The 16,044-nt window shown below is 40.5% G+C and overlaps 1 protein-coding gene across 3 annotated transcripts in view; it reads left to right on the top strand.

Annotated features, from left to right (window-relative positions):
• Slc25a21 (solute carrier family 25 member 21) overlaps positions 1 to 16,044 on the top strand; it is a 530,746-nt gene that overhangs the window by 305,397 nt on the left and 209,305 nt on the right. For all 3 annotated transcript variants that reach the window (XM_060387524.1, XM_060387522.1, XM_060387523.1), the window contains exon 2: positions 2,949 to 2,997. In XM_060387524.1, the coding sequence (XP_060243507.1) occupies positions 2,949 to 2,997 (49 nt within the window). The remainder of the gene's footprint in view (positions 1 to 2,948; positions 2,998 to 16,044) is intronic.

Here is a 16,044-nt window from a genome sequence, read left to right as displayed (position 1 = left end):
TTAGAAAACAGCTAAACTGCAAAATTATAAGATGTAGTCCAAGGGAAAGTAGAACAATTTTTGCAAATAAGAAAATGGCTTTATATTCATGTAAACTGATTTTTCAAGTTGTGCTATTAATTCTCATTAGTGGTTGGGTTGATGGTTATGTCAGTAAACTTTTGGTTTACTGATATACCATATGGTGCTATTTGGCACTTACTATTTTTCTTTTTCTCTGATGTCGAGAGTGGGAGAAGCATTACGCACTTGCTTTGGTAACGTTTCATTCATAGAACCTCACTTAACCGGTGATTGCGGCGGTGGTTGGTGAAACTGCAGTCTTAAAGGTTGAGTTTTCAGGGTCAGTTTATTAGATTATAGCTTTATCCTAATTACCAAACTTCAATTTTAACTGGAGGTTATATGGATGTACATATACATGTGTGAGTTGAAATCGGGTAGAAGGAAACCCAGGGTTCTAGAATTTATTCCGAACCATTTAATTCTTCCATTTGCTGATAGAAAGCATAGCCCCAGGGAAAGATGACTATTGCTTAGGGGAAGCAGGGAAGGAATTCTGGTTACTTTATTCTTCCGGATGAACGTGAATTTTCCAGCAAGGATACTTGTGGGAGCATTTAGAGGCACACCAGTACTTTCCTGAGTAATTCAACTTCAGTGATAAAGACAAAGGCTTGCCTCAGAGGCCTGGTCAACTTCCCACGTAATCTGGATGCCCATGCTGCCTTGTGTCTTTCTCTTCTTCACGAAACCAAAATTGTTACAAGCCCATGATGATAACTATGCCTCACTAGATTCTTGCAGATGAAACTGCAGGAAGAAAAAAAAAGGTCCTCTCCTATGGATGAAACGGCTAGTTTTCAAATTGCCAGCAGAGTAATTTATAATCAGCGCTGTGGTTTGAGTAGTTTTACATCCTAGCAGTGATAGAAATAAGTGTTGTGTTTGTAATCGTTCAAGTAACAATAACCACAGCAGCTACTTTACCTGCCCCCCAAATAGTGATGGCATTTGGCATATGTTATCGCAGACATGCACAACTGCATGAGGAGAAACACCCTCATTCTCTGCACAAGTAAAGGTTGTAGGTACTCAGGCCACCTCCCAGAGGCCACACAACAGTGTAGTATTTTAGGTAGCTCTTTATGGGAGGTACATTTAACACAGTTGCAAACCACCTCCATTGGAGTTTGGCCATATTTATAACACGGGGATGCCTTTATGCACAGTGTACATGTATGTAAATGTAAGGATGTATCTCGGTGGTGTATATGCAAGATTAGAGTCTCACAACAGCGTAATGCAGCCATGATCATTCAGGCCTTTACAGCCATTGAAGCAGGACAGTCTCCCCAAGCATGGTTGGCTACCATAAAAAGCTAAAATGTTACGCTCAGGATGCCATCGGTACAAAGTCCCAATTTATTTCTAATATCAGAGATCAGACCTCTATTCTTGCCTGATGCGTCTAAAACAAAAAGGGGGAACTGTAGAGAGCTGCGTAATGCCGCGCCTTAGAGATGGAGCTGGTTTCTGCCTTCCACCTTCCTGATGGTGAGTGCTCTCTGTCACAAACAACTCCATATTTGGCTAAGGCTGAGGATCTGGCTTGCTTCTGTGTATGTGGACCTATCTGCATTGCCCACGAGGCACGCTGGGGTTGGCTACCCAGAGGCTATTTTAAGCTGTGGGCTGGCTTTCCCCAGGGTCAGAAGATTTTTCAAGGTTCCTGAATAAACTGTATTGAGAAGAACAAAAAAAAAAAAAAAAAAGATCAGAAAGAAGGAGAGGAGGACCTCCCCTATCAGTGGACTTGGGGAGAGGCATGCATGCAGAAAGGGGGGAGGGGGGGGACTGGGAGGGGAGGAGGGAGGGGCCTATGGGGGGATACAAAAGGAATAAAGTGTAATTAATAAAAGTTAAGTAAAAATTTAAAAAAAATAAAGGTGAATTACTCAAGACCATATTGGTTGCATCGGTGCAACTTGTGAGATCCCACATACACTTAGCTTTGCTTGAAATTTTACACTAATCTGGAAATAAAATCAGCCAGAATTCCTTCTCTAGTGCCGCTAGGGAACAGTTATTTCTCCATAGCGAAACTTATCAGAAACTGAGTCTGGAAGATGGCTCAGAGCATGAGGGCACTGGGCGCCAAAGTCTGAAGAACTGTGCTGAATTCCAACCCACACAGGAGAAAGAGAAAACTGACTCATGCAAATTGTTCCCTGACCTCCACATAGACTATGTGTATTCAGGGGTAGGTACAGACACACACACACACACACACACACACCAAAAAGCTTAGGCATCTTAGGAGAGTTATTTAACCTGGCATGCTTCAACTTCAGTTATCTTGTCCCTAAAATTGTGCCACAGTGTCTGTATGCTTCCTCTATTAAGCTAATGGTATCTAATAACTGCTTTGTCAAGTAAGAGTCATCCTTATTTCATGGATGTTAGAACTAAGCCATGTCAGAGGGAAAACTCAGACTCCTCCCTTCTTTTCTCCCTTCTACTTATACTTATGTGCAGCTGGATTGGGATACAAAATTTCTGTTTAATTAGTTGTAATTTAATCTGTTTTTTTTTCTCCTTTCCCCCTAGCCCCACCTCCCTGCCAGAGTTATAAGAGAATACATGGTCACATCTTTCTCCCACTGAAATAAAGTTATTTGGTAACTTGCTACTTTTAGAAGCTGTTCTGTCTAAGGTTCTAAATCCTGTTTGTTTGTTGTTGTTGTTTTTTTAACTGAAAATGGGTTCTTCTCTCATACAATGCGTCCTGACTACAGTTTGCCCTCCCTCCCTTCCTCCCAGCCCCCACTACCACCCCTCTCCCCCAGATCTACTCCCCCTCCACCTAAATTCTTTATTTTGATCTTAATTTTGGAGAATCAGTAGGTGTCTGTGTGTTCATTGGCATCTTTTTCATCGTTTTTCAGGTCTTGTAGAAATTTGCCTGATGCATCCTCTCGATGTGGTGAAAACCAGGTAAGGTTCTGCATGAACAAGTTTTATTGACCTTGGCTGCTACCCAAGTTAAGATCTGTCAGAACACTAAATGCTGGAACTTGTCTCAGGCCGGTAGCTTCTCCCTGTAATGGCATCTAAATTTGCTTTTCAAAGAAAGTACCATTTGACAGATAAAATGTGAACAGGGAGGAGCATCTTTGAGAAAAGGTCGTCTGAAGGTACGCTATGTTTACCACTGTCACACGTGGCAAATGGAAGGCATGATTTGTGGCGTACTTGTACATGAGGTAAATTCGTCAAATTGGTGTAAGAAATAAATGTTACAAATGAATTATGACAGCAGCTTTTCATTTGGCATTGTACAGACAGATTGCTGTCTAATAGTCAGCATTTTTATTTCAAGTGAGCTTTTTAAATGGTGGTGAGAGAATTTATTCCTGATATGAAAATAAATTTTGCTAATGCAAAATGCCTTATTTCCATGAAAAATGCTTTAGCAAAGATAAAACCTAGAACAATGTATTAAAGCTTTTTTTTTAAACCAGAAATGAAAACAAAGTAAAAAAGTAAAAGTAAAAAACTGTGAGCTTTAATATGGTCACCGTAGAGCATTTGTGTTTGGGGGGTTCATTTTCTCCCCTCCAAATGCCTCCATGTGCTCCTCCATCATGCTCAATTTCAAATCATGGACTCTTTTTCTTTAGTTGTCATTGTTGTTCTATGGTGTGTGTGTATGTGTATGTGTTTCTAAATATATAAATACACTCTTCTCAGTCTGCAAATTGTTACTTGTGTATGTTTTCAGGTATGACCATTTGTTATTGTATAACCAATTGGTAAACTCTTCCCTGGGGAAAATTACAGCTTATTTCTATAACTTTAAACTATGGCTAAACTGTTGAATTTTGTTTTTTGAAATGAGAATTTTTGTACTGATGTTCATTTAGGTGTCATCCACCCAAAGAGCATCAGACCCGGCCGATACCTTTTTCTCAGAGGCGGGACCTGGGGCATCAACCTGCATGCAACCAGACATGCTCTTCTCTGGGTCCAAAGCGGCTGACCCTGAGTGCAGTGCTTAGCCTCGCATCCTGAGCATAACATTTTAGCTTTTTATGGTATCCAACCATGCTTGGGGAGAATGTCCTGCTTCAATGGCTGTAAAGGCCTGAATGATCATGGCTGCATCACACTGTTGTGAGACTCTAATCTTGCATATATACCACAGGCAAACCAAGGAGACCAACACCAGAAGGCCTGCTAACGCTCCCATGACCGCCCATTCCTTCAGATGATTCATGGCTGCAGCAATCCATGATGATAATCCTGTGGCTAATCCTGCATCCACTCTGGTAGAATTTACTGTGACAATGGCCACTCTCAGCTGCTCCATCGTAGTATCGAATTCTCCAGTCCAATTACCTAAAATATAGCTCGACAATTGTTTAGACAGATTTGCAGCACAGGAAAAATTCTCATGTTATATGCTAGTGACTCAAAGTCCAGAATATTTTCATTGACAGCCAAGTTGAGCATCAGTACAAAGTCCCAATTTATTTCTAATATCAGAGATCAGACCTCTACTCTTGCCTGATGCGTCTAAAACAAAAAGGGGGAACTGTAGAGAGCTGCGGAATGCTATGCCTTAAAGATGGAGCTGGTTTCCGCCTTCCACCTTCCCGATGGTGAGTGCTCTCTGTCACGAACAATTCCACATTTGGCTAAGGCTGAGGATCTGGCTTGCTTCTGTGTATGTGGACCTATCTGCATTGCCCATGTGGCATGCCTGGGTTGGCTACCCAGAGGCTATTTAAGCTATGGGCTGGCTTCCTCCAGGGTCAGATTCAAGGTTCCTGAATAAAGTGCATTGAAAAAAAAAGAATATAAGTTTAAAATATTAAAAAAAAAGAAATGAGAATTTTTTTAGTGTACAGTGAATGTTTCCATATATTTGCGTTATATAAAGCTTAAAAACACCAGTGTATGCTGTCGTCTACTAACAAATGTTGCAACACTGAGTTTGTGTTTTGTGCTTGAAAAAAACCATTGCTTCCTCAGTTGGGAACTAGTTAATGAGTCAGACTGGTGATTTGATTGACATCTTATTTAATTCACCTAAAGAGGTCTCTGGATTTAAATTTTCTTAAAATTTACTGTGTGTGTGTGTGTGTGTGTGTGTGTGTGTGTGTGTGTGCATGTGTGTGTGTGATAATTATGGGACTCAGTTATGTAACTCAACAGACAGCTTATGAGATTGGGTTCTATCTTTCCACTATGTGAGTTCCAGGAATCAAATCAGCCTTCGTGGTAAGTACCTTTACTCATTGAGCCATCCTGCCAGCCACACACAATTTCAGAGTGGTTGACAAAAACAAAAGAAAGTGACTTTTACATGCAAATAACATCATATTTATAGTTGAGACAATAGGATTTGGCTTGTGAGTAAACCTCAAAGCTGTCATAATAAAATAGCACAACTTAAACAAAGGATATTTATTTCTCAGTTTGGGAAGCAAGGAAGTTCAAGACCAAGGTTGGGATCCACTCAGTTCTTCCAGCAAGCCTTCTTCCTGGCTCACAAACACAGTTCTCTTGCTCAGAGAAGCTCCGTGGCCTCTTACTTTTCTTGCAAAGTCATTAATTCCATGAAAATGGATGTAACCCTTGTGCCTCCATGTGAAACTGTCACCTCCCATAGTCTACTTTATTTTTATTTTTCCATTTTTTTTTGTTTTGTTTTGTTTTTCAAGTCAGGGTTTCCCACAGTCCACTTTTACATACCATCTCACTGGTGGTTGGAGTATTTGAATTTGGGCAGAATGCAAACATTCAACAGCTTCAATAAATAAAACCAAAACAAGATAAAAAAAATTACAGATTTTACTCAAACGACAGACATTAACTGCTAGACCGACTCCTTAGGGTTTCAGAAAGCAAAGGCAAAGCCTACTGACTTTTCTCTTTAAATTGTTCTAACCTTCTATGAAAAGCCAGAATATCACTGCTGGTCTTGCTGGGTAATACATTTTCTTTTTTTATAAAGCATGACTTCCTTATGTTCAGATGAGCTTAGAAAAATAACTACTTAAATAAAATGTGACACTAAAATTGTGATCACTCTGCCACCCCCACAGCCCTCCTTCCTCTTCCTCCACTCACCAAGTGTATATTCAGTATCTAGCATGAGGGTCCAAGCCAGCCATGATCTCATGACTCTCGAAGTCTTCGAAGAATCTTGTCATTATCAACTTCAAAAGCCAGCTTGTTTCCTTGGGCTGGATTTGAATTTTGCATTCCTTAAAATACATTTACCAAGTAACTTTGTTTTTATATATTCTTTGCTGTATAGCGACACTTCCATGAAAGTAGCATTCACTGATTTAGAATAGTCATGTGCCCTCGCCTCAAAGAAGAGGGGTAATGCCACCCGTGCAGGTGTCCTAAAAAAGAGAATCGAGTGGTAAATGGCAAGCGGCCTACATGACAATAGAATATTGAATAATCTCCCCATACACAGTCTAAGACCAATACATGTGGAACTTCTTTTGCAAGAGAAATGGATTATGTGACACTTGTAGGATTTGCCCCTCGGTTACTAAGAAGATAGCCAATGGACAGAAACAGATGAAAATGCTGGGCTCGTCACTGTTACAGTCCGTAAGAGGTCAGTTCCTTTCTTTAAGAAGTGGCTTTGTTTTTGAATAGAAGTGTTATGAAAATTATAAATTAGAAAAGAAGACTGAAACACTACATAGAAAACTAGTGAATATTTGTTGTCTATGCATGAAGACTCTCAAAATTGTTTTTTGGAGACATCCCCTGACATTTTCAATTAGAATGCCTTTTTAACATTACTGTATTTCTTTTTGTTGATAGATGTACAGTTATTCTTTCTAGAAAATCAGTGACTGAACCCAACCAAACTTCTGCTTTCAATTTAACCTATCAGTTTACAAAAAATAAAACATTCAGAGGATTTCATTATATCTTTATTTAAAATTATGTTTTATTCCTTCAGGCTAACTTTAGATACACCAGGTTCGTGGCTAATGAGAATGGCACTCTAAAAATGTGTAATTCCATTCAGTCTCTGGTGGCATTAGTAAGTCTTTCACCAATTAAAAAATGTTCAAAATATTCATTTCAACATGATTTTCACCAATAATATGGCTGTGTTTTTCATATAATTATTAAAAACTAAGACTGATATGAATAAAAAAGAAAGATGAAAAATCAGAATCAAGCTACTAAAATAAGTGGATTAATTATATATAGAATGGCTATTTGTATTCAGAATTAAAAAACAGAAGCTAGGATATGTTCACAACCAGATGCTTGAGGAATCCTGAATGTATCAACAAATGGAGTCAAGCTACTAGAACCAGTTGTATAATATAAAAGTATAATATAAAAGTTATACTTCATTCTTTATAACAAATACTCTAAGGCAATATAAAATATATCATAAAACGTTAAAATAGGAATAAATCTATACCTAGTAACACAACTGATCATTTGAGGAGAGGAAAAAAATATCTTTTTGAAGAAAGAATTGGAAATGAGTTTTTTTGTTTTTTTGTTTTTTTTTTAATCATCATCTATTCTTCATTCAGCACAGGAAAGGAATAGACACTCATAGAGGTCAAAGAGAAAAGACTGTATTTTGTGAAGCAAACCATTTTACTTTACTTTCCTCCAGCAAACAAGATATTGTGGCAAATAAGCCATATTCACAGTTCAAGATTAATTCAGTGTACCATTCTTCAAGCCATGATAGAAAGGAGAGTGGAAAAATACCCGCAAATAACAGTGTAGGCGTGTACACTTACGCTCAATGCGTGTAAAAACTTAGAGTTCACTGCCCTTAGAGGACACAGCGTTACAAAGCAGCCGTTACTGGAGTGGCCAGCACTCAGTGCTCTCATGTCTTATTTCTTAAGTTGGTCTCATTCCATTTTTGACTCGTCAAAACAATAAGTATTTGTTGCATAAAATGTAAATAATACTCTGGGTCCTGTGTCAGTCAAGACAGGTTAGGTTGTAACAAGCTGACTCTCAGGAGAGTACAGCAAAGAATCTTTTTCTCCCATCACCGCATGTCCAATATGATTACAAGCCGTCATTAATTTAGGTTGCTGTAATTAAATACCACAAACTGGGTCTGTGTAATCAAAAAAATTTTTTGACTATGGGTGCTATGGGAGCTGGCTTCTACAAGTTTCTTTCCCCACAGGTCCCATGTCTGCTCTCTGGTGGAGGCCTGTTTCCTCATTCATAGACAGCACATTCTCATTGGGTATTCAAGTGGGAGAAGATGCAAGATACTGCCCTGGAGTCATTATTATAAGGACATAAACCCTATTCATGAAGGCCTCACACTTCTCACCTAACTCCTTGGAGAGGTGAGGAGGCTTTAAACACATTGACTGAGGGCTGGAACCCACTTAGGGTAATGGTAACGTTATGCTGTGCTCACTGAAGTCATTCAGGCTGACAGGAACTCTGCTTCAGTGTGTTTTCCCCTCTACATGGCAGAGTAGAGAGCTCAATGGTCTCATTACTTCTGTTGAGACTTACAGTTCAGAACTACTCATTCGGCCTACAAGCAGAAGCAGAAGCAGAAGAGTATTTCTCCCTTTGGACGGGGCGACCTAGGTGTCAGTATGCTGCAGCCATTCATGGCCATCCCCAGGCTTAAACAAAGAAACATTATTCACTTACACAGACCAGTGTTTCATCTTTCCAGATGAAAAAACATTTTGGGCTTTTAGGTGCTTCTTTTAAAATCAGCTCCCACATTTCTAAATATTATAGTCACTCTGATTGCATTGGCTTCAATAGTGAGTCCATCTCAGTGTGTGTCCTTCATGGAACCTCCAGAGGTGGTGTTTCAAAATAGGGTCTCTGCAGATATCATGAGCCATGGTGCAGTTATACTAAACTGGGGGAGGTTCCAAGCTCAATATGATTTGTAGCCTTATAAGAAGAAGAGGCTTAGACAGACAGGCAGGCAGGCAGACAGACAGAGAGACAGACAGATAGACAGGGAAGGAGGAAGGGAGGGAGAGAGAGAAGAAGGAAAGAAAGAAAGAAAACAGTCACATCCAATAAAGGTGGTAATTGGAATTATACAGCTGCATGCCAGTGCACATCAAGCTTTGCCAGCAACTTCCAGAGACTGGGAGAGGGGGATAGAAGGGATTTGGAAAATAATTCAGTATGCTGTCCTAATTTATCAATTTTAAATATTATTCATGACACTCATGACCTTCACGCTCTTTGATAAAAATCTACCCCATTAATATCAATTATCATCTGTTTCATTGTTTGGTAATGCATGTTGTTTATTGCTGAACCAAGAGATACTTGATGACTTGTTTTCCTTAATTACTCTCTCTTTTTTCCCCTTCAGTATTCTATATGCTTGTTGGTAATTGTTATTTCTTCTAAGATGCTTCTGTAAGTTTCTTCACTCTATTGTGTTTCACAAATGATTGTTTGTTGTTCTTGATTTTATGATGATCTGGCTTTTTCTTTTTCATATAATTTTTTATTTATTACAACTTATTCACTTTGTATCACACCTGTAACCCCCACCCTCATCCCCTCCCAATCCCCCCTCCCTTCCTCCCTCCTATCCCATCCTCCCTCCTCCCATCCCCTTTCCCAGTCCACTAATTGGGGAGAATCTCCTCCCCTTCCATCTGACCCTAGCCTATCAGGTCTCATCAGGACTGGCTGCATTGTCTTCTTCTGTGGCTTAGTAAGGCTGCCCCTCCCCACCTCAGAGGGAGGTGATCAAAGAGCCAGCCACTGAGTTCATGTCAGAGACAGCCCCTGTTCCCCTTATAGGGAGCACATTTGGAAACTGAGCTGTCATGGGCTACATCTGTGCAGGGGTTCTAGGTTATCTGCATGAGTGGTCCTTGGTTGGAGTATCAGTCTCAGAAAAGACCCCTGTGCCCTATTGTTCTGTTCTGTTGTTCTCCTTGTGGAGCTCCAGACCCTTCCAGGTCTTTCTATCTCCCCCTTCTTTAATAAGATTCCTTGCACTCTGCCCAAAGTTTGCCTTATGAGTCTCAGCATCTGCTTTAATACCCTGATGGGTAGAGTCTTTCAGAGGCCCTCTGTGGTAGCTCCTTGTCCTAGTCCCTGTTTTCACCTTCTTCTGATGCCCATCCTGTTTGGATCTGGATTTTTTTCTTTTCTTTTTCTTTTTCTTTTTTCTTTGTGTAGCCTTCACTGTTTTAGACTTGCTTTGTGATCTACCCCACAGTGATCTGCCTGCCTCTTCCTCCCTGAGTGCTAGGATTAAAGGCAGGTGCCACCATTCACAGCTCATCTGGGTTTTATTCTTAGGCAGTACTTCTTTTAATTTATGTTTTACTCAAGGTTGTGTATGGCAGAAAGGAAAGTCACACCATTTCCATATTTCTAGCATGGAACCACTGTCCTGCTCCTAATCTGGAGCTATCCTAATTCAGTCTTCAGGCAGTAAGCCACAGGCTTTCAGTGAGATGAGCAAGGAGACATCTACAGACTTTCAAGAACCTCAGTGTTTTTCCTTTCACATTTAACACTGTCCACAGTATCTGATTTTCCAAGATTTTCCAAATTGTTCCCAAGGACCTTTGCTGGTGTCTCCCTCCTCAGGTACTTTACTTTCTTAGAAACAAAGAAGGGTGTAACCTTCTCTGCCCTACTAATACTGCCCTCCATCCATCTCCTCTATTTCTGTTGTACAAAAGTGACATTGCACAGCTATTTCCTGCTGCCTTTTTTGTTCTTATGGGTTAACACACATTCATAATTCTTCTAACTATATTAGTCAGAGCCCAACCAGTAGAATACACCCACTCCGAATATTCAAAACAAAAGGAAATTTAATGCAAGGAATTAGTTGCTCGGACGCTAGAGCTGTGTAGGATCCAGCAGAAGCCTTGTGAAGCAACCCAAAGATTATAGAGCCACAACCCCAGATTGACTAGACAAAGGAAGGGGTATTACAATCATCCCAGTAATTATGGTGGAAATTACAGATGTGAGTGGCCTCTCTAGTGCAGATGGAGCCTCAGAAGAGAAACAGCCACCGAAAGAGCCTCTACCTGAAGCAGACAGGGGAGGGGAGCCTTGGTGTCTTTCTTCTTACCATCTTCAGTTTCCCACCTACCACCTCATTTTCTTGTTGACTCACGGTATCCTGGGAGGCACAGAAGGTTTGCCAGGATTAATCCTTCCACATTAACAGGAAGAAGGAAAAACATGAGAAAAAGGTCTAAACAAATAGAACCAGAATATAAATGCTGGCACTTTAAGAAAGCTTTCTTCTATTTATAATTTTCTTCATATATTTTGATAATATTATTTCCACATCAACTCCTCCAAGATCCTTTCTATCCCCTTCCCATCCAAGTTCATATTCTTTTTCTCTGCCTTTATCTTTCTGTCAAAAAAAGAAGACTAATACAAACAAGCAAAAAAACCAAAACAAAACAAAACTACACACAAAAACATGAAGTCTGTTCTGTGCTGGCCAACTGTTTCTGTGCATGGTGTCTGCCCTAGAGTGTGGTTGATGTGCCCAGTGACACTCTATTGGGGAAAAAAATGATTTTTTTTTCTTTCTTGGAAGGTGTCGGTTATAAATGCTTTCTTGGTTAAAGGTAGGCTTCTTGTCTACTTTCCCTTCTCCTTGCTGGGATTTTGTACATTTTGAACCTGTGTAGATCTGTGTACATTTTGAATCTGTGTAAGGCCCTGTTATTGAAGAACAGCTTACTTATGCCATTAAACATGGAGAACTCAAGCTGGTGTGCAACTGAAAGTTTAACTCCTACTGACTAACATTCATGGTGCCAGAGGTTATACTGCATGCCTCCAAAGGAAAAATAATCACCAATATCACCCAGCTACAAATCCTGTGGCCTACATTAGCAACCTGCATGCAAGACATACTGTTGCAATCGTGGCAAATGTTATGGGTGTAACCAATCACCTTTTGTTTGGACTTATGGCACTCCTCAAGATGGAGCCAGATGGATTCCATACATGACACTGCTAAAATGATCAACAACTGAGACTAGATAAGTCATGGTCCCTCAGGGGAAATGTACTACTATTGTTCTGATAGAGGAACATACCAATACAATGACTGCTAATGACATATTTCTATGCCCATAAATCACAGTATTACTCAACCCTCATCAGAGAAGCTTATTCCTAGATTAGATGGTAGTTAACACAGAGACCTGCAACTGGACAATGCGTAGTGAGCGACTTTGGAACACTCAGCCATAAATGGGATTATCTTCATCAAACTCTCCCCCTTAAGGATCGGGGATCTGTACGTAAGAGGAGGCAGAAAGATTGTAAGAACCAGAGGTGGTGGATGACTGTAAGGAAACAGTGTCGTTGAGACACAACAGGACAGATGCACATGTGAACCTGGAGACCATGGCAGCGTGAGAGCCACACAGGTTCATTTTACTAAGCTTTGAGAAAGGCTGAAATAAGCATGCATTTCCAATTCAGCACACCGAACCACAACTCACAGGGCATCTAAAAAGATGACACTTAATAACTCTTTCATGCAGAGATAGTCAGGCATTGTACTACTTCCCTTCCATAGAAAACAGCTTATTCTGCTCGAGTATGGCTCCAGGGATAGGCTTTTGTGATCAGGGGTTTCCTCTGTCATTTATCGGAGAATACTTACTAAGATAGTGAGCACATTACAGTTACATAAAGTCAAGGTCTCTTTCGAGATCGGCTTTTACAGTGACTTATAATTTTGTTTATACTCAAATATAACACTATAAAATTGTGTTTAAATTCACACACTAAGACCATGACTACAAATAGTAGAAAAGTCCATTCACTTGTAAGACTAGAAAGATTAATGGGTCATAGCTTTATATTCCCCTGGGGATAAAACAGAGACATGGGTGGGGAAGAGGGAGGGTGGGATTGAGAGGGGAGGAGGGAGGGAAATACAGGGGGGATACAAAGTGAATACACTGTAATTTAATAAAAATTAAAAAAATAGAATAATCTGTAATAATTCTTTTCCCTCTCTTCCTTCAGAGTTCCTTTTTGTGACTAGGCTTCATCTGAGGCAGTAGGTGTCCCTGTAGCTTCCAGATCATATCCTTCTGCTCTAGAACAAGGCTGTCTGGATTTGAATCCTCACTCCTTCATTCATTATCTGTTTGGTTTCATTTAGCTAATGAACTTCCCTGATCCCCAGTTTCCTTTTCTCTAAGAGGAAAAAAGTGGTATCCACATCATTCTGGAAATAAATGAGCTACATGCAAAGGCACACAAACAGGCGTGGACACAGAGTAGCACATACACATACAAAGAAAGGAAAACTCTTAAGATAAATGGAGTTTTTAAGGTAGCCAAGGAAACATAAGGCAATATACAAAGTATAGGAGAAGGGAAATGTTTAATATGGAGTCAAGTGGTTTCAAGTTGCAAGCCGGAAAAAAGTGTGTTATATGAGCACTCCATTTAAACCCTTCCACAGAAGGTGTTTGCAAGCAGAGAACCCTCCTGGGTCTGAGGGCAGGAGAGCATTGGTTTAGTGCATATGTTCCTACTGACGTCAGCCCGCACATTCCACACATCATCATAACTGCGCGCTGACATTATTACATATCCCCAATGATTATCGCAGTGCCTGACCCCCAGGAGGTGTCCAGTGAATGGTGTTGAATGCAAGAATAAAACAGTATTCATTAATAATCAGAAACAACACTGCCAGCTATGTGACCAATCTGGAACATGTAGACAGTTAATAATAGGCAGGTGTATTGTCCTTGTTGAAAAATATAAGATTTCATGGAAGAGGCAGGAAGTGAAAATCTATTGAAATAAAAGAAGGAACAGCATGGTGGTCGGGAACATTTCAGCCTATGGTAGAGTCACAGACATTAAAGTGAGGTGGGGAGGTTTCCTTTGGGTATGTTCAGATGAGAAGTAGGTAGAGAAAGTCAGGAGACCAGAGGTGCCGAAGGAGCACAAGAAACAAGCTCTGAAATGGGAGGCAAAATGTGGGCCTCCACCTGGAACACCACCATACTATGAAAGTAAACTGCAGGACTCATGCGTGATTTTCAAGTTTCCGAAGATTCATATTTGAAGAAAACAACAACAAAAGATAAAGTTAATATTAATAAGATATCTTATCAAACTCATGTTTAAAACATTGCCTCAATAACACATCTATAGAAATATCACTAATGAAATGTTTTCCACTTCTTTTCTGCTCTAGTTCATTTAATCTGAAACCCATTTCACACTTAGATTCACATCTCAATATTGATTAGCCAACTACATTTCAATAGCCACATGGGGCTTGTGGCTCCTGGATTCCCATAGCACGGTATGGAATTAGGAACAATAGGAATAAAAAGCCCTTTTAGGGTGCTAAGGACAGCTATCCAATGATTCCCTTCCTAAGAACATACTCTCTTTGAATAAATTGACAACAGCAAATAAGCAGGGTTCAAGGTGACGTGGGGGTGGGGAGAATAGTGCATATGTTTTGTAAGTTTATGTCTTGTTTTGATGCCAATTGCTGTTAACACCATGAACAACAGTTACCTAAAGAAGAAAGGGCTTTTTTGGCTTACAGGTTAAAGCTGGTCACAGAGTAGGAACTCAAGGCAAGTCCTTGGAGCCGGGAACTGTAATAGAGACAATGGAAGAAGGCTGCTTATTGGCTTACTGCTCCTGGCTTGCTCTCCTTCGTCTCTTACACATCCCAGGCCCACCTGCCTTGGGATAGCATTGCTTACAGAGGACTAGGTCCTCCTACGTCAGTCAGAGATTAAGAGAACGCCCCTCAGACTTTCAGTCTGACAGGAAGGGTCCCCAATCGAAGGTCTGCCTTCCCGGGTGATTGTAGTTTGTGCCAAGTTAACAGAAAACTAACCAGAACAATTTGTGTCTAAAAAAAATCAGTATTCAAAACTGTAAGAATTTGTGGACATCATTTATTTCATTTATTTCAATTACTGCTTTGGGTGCTCCTTCTTCTTCTTCTTCTTCTTCTTCTTCTTCTTCTTCTTCTTCTTCTTCTTCTTCTTCTTCTTCCTCCTCCTCCTCCTCCTCCTCCTCCTCCTCCTCCTTCTCCTCCTCTTCTCTTCCTCATCCTTCTTCTTTCTCCTTCTCCTCCTCTCCTTCTCCTCCTCCGTCTCACTTTCCTTCTCTTTCTTTTTTTCCTTCTTCTCCTTCTTCTTTTTTTCCTCCTCCATCTTCCCTTTTTCATTCTAAGTCATTCATCATTTCTACTACAGTTTGGTTTTGAATTGGAGGAAAATAAAATGTGAACTGAATCAATTGCCCCCATTTTAGTAGAAACTGATTTCAAGGTTCTGGTTGTCTAAGAACTAGATGTGTTCTGGTGGGGGGCTGGGAAAGGAGAGACAGGAAGAGGCAATTTTACACCTTGCAGCTATATAGCTGTAGACTGTTGGAGAATGGGCAGGCCAATGCTTGGCCTTCATCCTTCCTCCCATTGGATCTTGCACTTCTCATACCTCTCTTGAAGCATATTAATCACTGAACAAATTCGCAACACTCGCATGGGTAGAAAACACATGCTGTTATATACACGCTTCTGGGGCTTTTACTCAAGCAGTCGAGATTGACTGATACAGTATCATTGGCTCCTCTCAAACCCCAGGCATACTTACTCAGAACCCTAGGGGCAGCGCCCACTATTCGTGTTCACCAGGCCCCAGCTAGACTGGTCACTGGGTCAGCCTTTGGGAACACTGCAGAATTCCTTTTCTAAAAAAGCATTGCTCCTCTCATTCATTTGTGCTCTCACTCATTTCATTTCTGTTCATGCTGTCATTAAGTGAGCAGAAGTGGAAGGGGAAAAGCTCGCCTTGCAGAACTGGTCCTATGGCTTGTGAGATGATATGGAAACACCCGTTTCTAGGGCCAGAAGTTATGCATTTTGTCCTACTGAGTGGAGTCAACGGGGCAAAGAGAAACGCTGGGGCTTAGAAGAGCAGCTAGTATCAGCTGCTCCAGAAGGAAGGGACTGAATCT

The sequence above is a fragment of the Meriones unguiculatus genome, chromosome 7 (genome assembly GCF_030254825.1).
Source record: "Meriones unguiculatus strain TT.TT164.6M chromosome 7, Bangor_MerUng_6.1, whole genome shotgun sequence".
Lineage (NCBI taxonomy): Eukaryota > Metazoa > Chordata > Mammalia > Rodentia > Muridae > Meriones > Meriones unguiculatus.
This window is presented reverse-complemented; position numbering and strand designations above follow the sequence as displayed.